Here is a 6,505-nt window from a genome sequence, read left to right as displayed (position 1 = left end):
TCCCGCTCTCTCTCCCAGTCCCTCTGTGTCCTCAGTTCTCACCTCTGTTCTGTTAGTCTCTTGGTCCTGAGCTGGTAGATGAGGAGTCCTATCACAGCAGCCAGCAGCACGATGGTGGTCAGGCTCACCCCAGCGTAGACCCCGGCTTTGGAGATCTTATTCTGACAGTGGCTTCCCAGAAACCAGTGCGAGTCTGAGATCGGGCAGCTGAGAGAGAGAGAGAGAGAGAGAGAGGAGAGAGAGAGAGAGAGAGAGAGAGAGAGAGGAGAGAGGAAAGAAAGATGATTCTCATTTAAAAAAAGATAAGTGCTATAAAAAACAGAATTGAAGAATTGGAGAGTGCTATGAAGGGAGCGTGGAGATTAATTTTTCCTGGAACAAAGAAGAACTAAGAGGGGAGGAGAGGGAGAGAGGGAGAGAGGGAGAGGGAGAGGGAGAGGGAGAGGGAGAGGGAGAGGGAGAGGGAGGGGGAGAGGTTCTCGTATTCTAACCTGGGAATCTCTCTCTCTGGTCACACTTACAAGCAGGCGGGTCCGGAGGCAGCCAGGCTGCAGTGGCCCGGCTGGCAGGTGTAGTGGTTCTGGTGTCGGCTGTCGCACACAGAGACGCACACGATCCCCGTAGCAGAGTGTTGTGGTACGTGTAGAACTGTTTGAAGTCAGTGGGAGCCACATTCTTGCAGAAACCTGAGGGGGAGGAGGAGGAGGGAGACGGGGGGGTGAGGGGGGTGAGGGAGGAGTGGGGTGAGGGGTGAGGGGGGTGGGGGGTGAGGGTTAGGATTTGGGGTGGGGGGGTGAGGGAGGAGGGGTGGGGGGTGAGGGAGGAGGAGGGGGGTGAGGGAGGAGGGGAGGAGGTGAGGGGGTGAGGGTTAGGATTTGGGGTGGGGGGGTGAGGGAGGAGGGGGGTGAGGGAGGAGGGGAGGAGGTGAGGGGTGAGGGTTAGGATTTGGGGGTGGGGGGTGAGGGAGGAGGAGGGTGAGGGAGGAGGAGGAGGGTGAGGGGTGAGGAGGAGGAGGGTGAGGGGGGTGAGGGAGGAGGAGGGGGGGGGAGGAGGGTGAGGGAAGAGGAGGGTGAGGATTAGGAGCGACAGCACAGCAGGTATTGAGGGCAGCGATGACAGCAGAGCCCAAGTACTCCTCTCTTTCTCTTTCATTCTTCTCTTCTTTCTCTGCTGCTCTTTTTTTCTTTCTTTCTCTCTGCGTCTCTTTCCTGCTTTTCCTCTCTTTCTTTCTTTCTTTCTCTCTATTTCATCACAAAATATAACAGACTTACCCTCTGGATCAAACTCTTCTTTTCTGACCACGGTTGAATTCACATCGATGTCCAGCGTTGTACAGTTTTTATCTGAAACAAGAAAAAGTCTGGATCTGAAAACCGTGGTCAGGGGTTCCTGGAGGGGGGGTTAGGGGGGTAGGGGGGCAGTTATAATGCTGTCCCTGTCTATAAAGGGGGCAGTTGTAATGTGTGTGTTTTGTTACTCTCGATATCTCTGTGTATAGAGGAGCAGGCTCGTACCTGGATCACTCTCGTCACAGTCTGCAGCCTCATTCAAAGCGTTCTTCACTTCTTTAAGGACTGTGTTGTACTCTTCAGTGGCATTGCCTGTATTATGAATCCGGACCATAACTTCATGATTCACCACGATGCTCCTTTACTGGAGAAAGAAGCAGAGAGGAGAGGCATTGTGACTCTGGGTGATGTCACAGCAAAGCCACCCTACCCATCATGCACTGGGATTCACTCAGTCGGTCTCGCATGCAGAAGGCAGCTCTTGCAGCCAACGTGACATTTCATTCTCATTTGTAATCTAGCGTGGCACCCGCTGTTTTCTAATGGAAGTGCGTGTTTGCTAAAACGCGTGTCCCCTTTAAAAGAAAGCGAGCCGTTCCAGTGTGTGTGAGCGCGCGGCACGGGCAGCAGGTGTGATTACTGCAAGCAGGTCTCTCTGGACACGGAGCAGTTAATGAGGATGACCTGAGGGTTTTGATTTTCACACCCAAGTATCCAGCGACGCCGCGGGGTAAACTTCATTCATCTGAAAAAAACAAAACAAAACAAAAAACATGTTGAGGGATGAGACGTCATCTCTCCCCTCCCCTCCCCTCCCCCTCTCCCTCTCCCTCTCCCACTCTCCTCTCTCACTCTCCCCTCCCTTCCCCTCTCTCCTCTCCCGCCTCTCTCCCCTCCCTCCCTCTCTCTCCTCTTCCACTCCCTCCTCTCCCCCTCTCTCTTCTCCCTCTCCCTCTCCTCCCTCTCTCTCCTCTTCCACTCCCTCCTCTCCCCCTCTCTCTTCTCCCTCTCCCTCTCCTCTTCCACTCCCTCCTCTCCCCCTCTCTCTTCTCCCTCTCCCTCTCCTCCCCTCTCTTTCCTCTTCCACTCCCTCCTCTCCCCCTCTCTCTTCTCCCTCTCCCTCTCCTCCCTCTCTCTCCTCTTCCACTCCCTCCTCTCCCCCTCTCTCTTCTCCCTCTCCCTCTCCTCCCTCTCTCTCCTCTTCCACTCCCTCCTATCCCCCTCTCTCTTCTCCCTCTCCCTCTCCTCCCTCTCTCTCCTCTTCCACTCCCTCCTCTCCCCCTCTCCCTCTTGTTGAACATACCTGCTGTTTAAAATTCTTTTCGAACTCTATGTACGCTTGACTCAATTTGTTTTCCAGTTCTTCTGTAAAATTCTGCATAATCTTTATCGTCACATCTGCAGTTCTGTTATATGTGTCTGCAAAAAATGTTTATATAAACAAACACGAAAATGAATCGACTGGACACAGTAACTGATATAAGAGCCCGAGTCAGACAGACACATTACCTGATATAAGAGCCCGAGTCAGACAGACACAGTAACTGATATAAGAGCCCGAGTCAGACAGACACAGTAACTGATATAAGAGCCCGAGTCAGACAGACACAGTAACTGATATAAGAGCCCGAGTCAGACAGACACAGTAACTGATATAAGAGCCCGAGTCAGACAGACACAGTAACTGATATAAGAGCCCGAGTCAGACAGACACAGTAACTGATATAAGAGCCCGAGTCAGACAGACACAGTAACTGATATAAGAGACCGAGTCAGACAGACACAGTAACTGATATAAGAGACCGAGTCAGACAGACACAGTAACTGATATAAGAGCCCGAGTCAGACAGACACAGTAACTGATATAAGAGCCCGAGTCAGACAGACACAGTAACTGATATAAGAGCCCGAGTCAGACAGAGAGAAGGACAGATTAAAAAGGAGAGAACAATTCACTCACCTACAGAGATGGCTGGTGGAGCTGGAGTAGTCATAGCAGCTGCAGTTGTGGGATTAGTAGTAGGGGTAGTACTGGGGTTAGTAGTCCCAGTTGTGGGGTTAGTGTTCCCAGTTGTGGGGCTAGTAGTCTCAGTTGTGGGGCTAGTACTAGTGGGGTTAGTAGTCCCAGTTGTGGGGTTAGTGTTCCCAGTTGTGGGGCTAGTAGTCTCAGTTGTGGGGCTAGTAGTCTCAGTTGTGGGGCTAGTACTAGTGGGGTTAGTAGTCCCAGTTGCGGGGCTAGTAGTCCCAGTTGTGGGGCTAGTACTAGTGGGTTTAGTTGTCCCAGTTGCGGGGCTAGTAGTCCCAGTTGTGGGGTTAGTACTAGTGGGGTTAGTAGTCCCAGTTGTGGGGCTAGTAGTCTCAGTTGTGGGGCTAGTACTAGTGGGGTTAGTAGTCCCAGTTGCGGGGCTAGTAGTCCCAGTTGTGGGGCTAGTACTAGTGGGTTTAGTTGTCCCAGTTGCGGGGCTAGTAGTCCCAGTTGTGGGGTTAGTACTAGTGGGGTTAGTAGTCCCAGTTGTGGGGCTAGTAGTCGCAGTTGTGGGGCTAGTACTAGTGGGTTTAGTTGTCCCAGTTGCGGGGCTAGTAGTCCCAGTTGTGGGGCTAGTAGTCCCAGTAGTGGGGCTAGTACTAGTGGGGTTAGTAGTCCCAGTTGTGGGGCTAGTACTAGTGGGGTTAGTAGTCCCAGTTGTGGGGCTAGTACTAGTGGGGTTAGTAGTCCCAGTTGTGGGGCTAGTAGTCTCAATTGTGGGGCTAGTACTAGTGGGGTTAGTAGTCCCAGTAGTGGGGCTAGTACTAGTGGGGTTAGTAGTCCCAGTTGTGGGGCTAGTACTAGTGGGGTTAGTAGTCCCAGTTGTGGGGCTAGTACTAGTGGGGTTAGTAGTCCCAGTTGTGGGGCTAGTAGTCTCAATTGTGGGGCTAGTAGTCACAGTTGTTGGGCTAGTAGTCATAGTTATGGGGCTAATAGTTGCAGTTGTGGGGCTAGTAATCTCAGCTGTGGGGATAGTACTAGTGGGGTTAGTAGTCCCAGTTGTGGGGTTAATACTAGTGGGGCTAGTAGTCCCAGTTGTGGGGTTAATACTAGTGGGGTTAGTAGTCCCAGTTGTGGGGCTAGTACTAGTGGGGTTAGTAGTCCCAGTTGTGGGGCTAGTAGTCTCAATTGTGGGGCTAGTAGTCACAGTTGTTGGGCTAGTAGACATAGTTATGGGGCTAATAGTTGCAGTTGTGGGGCTAGTAATCTCAGTTGTGGGGTTAATACTAGTGGGGTTAGTAGTCCCAGTTGTGGGGCTAGTAGTTGCAGTTGTGGGGCTAGTAGTCCCAGCTGTGGGGCTAGTACTCCCAGTTGTGGGGCTAGTACTACTGGGGCTAGTAGTCCCAGCTGTGGGGCTAGTACTACTGGGGCTAGTAGTCCCAGTTGTGGGGCTAGTACTAGTGGGGTTAGTAGTCTCAGCTGTGGGGCTAGTAGTCCCAGTTGTGGGGCTAGTACTACTGGGGCTAGTAGTCCCAGTTGTGGGGCTAGTACTAGTGGGGTTAGTTGTCCCAGTTGTGGAGCTAGTAGTCCCAGTTGTGGGGTTAGTAGTCCCAGTTGTGGGGCTTGTAGTCCCAGTTGTTGGGCTAGTAGTCATAGTTATGGGGCTAATAGTTGCAGTTGTGGGGTTAGTACTAGTGGGGTTAGTAGTGGTAGTTGTGGGGCTAGTAGTCGCAGTTGTGGGGCTAGTAATCTCAGCTGTGGGGATAGTACTAGTGGGGTTAGTAGTCCCAGTTGTGGGGTTAGTACTAGTGGGGTTAGTAGTGGTAGTTGTGGGGTTAGTAGTGGTAGTTGTGGGGCTAGTAGTTGTAGTTGTGGGGCTAGTAATCTCAGCTGTGGGGATAGTACTAGTGGGGCTAGTAGTCTCAGTTGTGGGGCTAGTACTAGTGGGGTTAGTAGTCCCAGTTGTGGGGTTAGTAGTGGTAGTTGTGGGGCTAGTAGTTGCAGTTGTGGGGCTAGTAATCTCAGCTGTGGGGATAGTACTAGTGGGGTTAGTAGTCCCAGTTGTGGGGTTAGTAGTCTCAGTTGTGGGGCTAGTAGTTTCAGTTGTGGGGCTAGTACTAGTGGGGCTAGTAGTCCCAGTTGTGGGGTTAGTACTAGTGGGGTTAGTCGTCCCAGTTGTGGGGCTTGTAGTCCCAGTTGTGGGGCTAGTACTAGAGGGGTTAGTAGTCTCAGTTGTGGGGCTAGTACTAGTGGGGTTAGTTGTCCCAGTTGTGGGGCTAGTAGTCCCAGTTGTGGGGCTAGTACTAGTGGGGATAGTAGTCCCAGTTGTGGGGCTAGTAGTCGCAGTTGTGGGGCTAGTAGTCCCAGTTGTGGGGCTGGTACTAGTGGGGTTAGTAGTCCCAGTTGTGGGGCTAATAGAAGCAGTTGTGGGGCTAGTAGTCCCAGTTGTGGGGCTAATAGAAGCAGTTGTGGGGCTAGTAGTCTCAGTTGTAGAGCTAGTAGTCTCAGTTGTGGGGCTAGTAGTCCCGGTTGTGGGGCTAGTACTAGTGGGGCTAGTAGTCCCAGTTGTGGGGTTAATACTAGTGGGGTTAGTAGTCCCAGTTGTGGGGCTAATAGAAGCAGTTGTGGGGCTAGTAGTCTCAGTTGTGGGGCTAGTAGTCCCAGTTGTGGGGTTAGTAGCCGTAGTTGTGGGGCTATTAGTTGTGGTGGTGTGGCTAGCAGTTGTGATTGTGGGGCTAGCAGTTGTGGTTGTGGGGCTAGCAGTTGTGGTAGTGGGGCTAGCAGTTGTGGTAGTAGGGCTAGCAGTTGTAGTTGTGGGGCTAGCAGTTGTAGTTGTGGGGCTAGCAGTTGTAGTTGTGGGGCTAGCAGTTGTGGTTGTGGGGCTAGCAGTTGTAGTTGTGGGGCTAGCATTTGTGGTTGTGGGGCTAGCAGTTGTGGTTGTGGGGCTAGCAGTTGTAGTTGTGGGGCTAGCAGTTGTAGTTGTGGGGCTAGCAGTTGTGGTAGTGGGGCCAGCAGTTGTGGTTGTGGTGCTAGCAGTTGTAGTTGTGGGGCTAGCGGTTGTGGTAGTGGGGCTAGCGGTTGTAGTTGTGGAGCTAGCAGTTGTAGTTGTGGGGCTAGCATTTGTGGTTGTGGGGCTAGCAGTTGTGGTTGTGGGGCTAGCAGTTGTAGTTGTGGGGCTAGCAGTTGTAGTTGTGGGGCTAGCAGTTGTGGTAGTGGAGCTAGCAGTTGTAGTTGTGGGGCTAGCAGTTGT

The 6,505-nt window shown here is 52.3% G+C and overlaps 1 protein-coding gene across 1 annotated transcript; it reads right to left on the bottom strand.

Annotated features, from left to right (window-relative positions):
- Positions 1-15: 15 nt before the first annotated feature.
- LOC131736428 (mucin-3B-like) lies at positions 16-1,623 on the bottom strand. Its single transcript, XM_059021913.1, has 4 exons — positions 1,515-1,623; positions 1,272-1,343; positions 522-648; positions 16-207 (listed from the first exon to the last, which is right to left on the bottom strand). The coding sequence occupies exons 1-4, from the start codon at positions 1,621-1,623 to the stop codon at positions 39-41; spliced, it is 477 nt and encodes a 158-aa protein (XP_058877896.1). The 3' UTR covers positions 16-38.
- Between the last annotated feature and the right edge of the window lie 4,882 nt (positions 1,624-6,505).

This window comes from Acipenser ruthenus, unplaced genomic scaffold (assembly GCF_902713425.1).
Source record: "Acipenser ruthenus unplaced genomic scaffold, fAciRut3.2 maternal haplotype, whole genome shotgun sequence".
NCBI lineage: Eukaryota > Metazoa > Chordata > Actinopteri > Acipenseriformes > Acipenseridae > Acipenser > Acipenser ruthenus.
Note: the sequence above shows the minus strand (reverse complement) of the source record. Positions and strands in the feature narration are given on the sequence as shown.

Excerpts from the sequence above, each read along its gene's own strand:
- LOC131736428 (XM_059021913.1), bottom strand. The coding sequence starts at position 1,623 with ATGGTCCGGATTCATAATACAGGCAATGCCACTGAAGAGTACAACACA. Across the intron at positions 1,344-1,514 it reads CTGTGACGAGAGTGATCCAG|ATAAAAACTGTACAACGCTG; the intron begins GTACGAGCCTGC and ends TTCTTGTTTCAG. Across the intron at positions 649-1,271 it reads AGAAGAGTTTGATCCAGAGG|TTCTACACGTACCACAACAC; the intron begins GTAAGTCTGTTA and ends GACTTCAAACAG.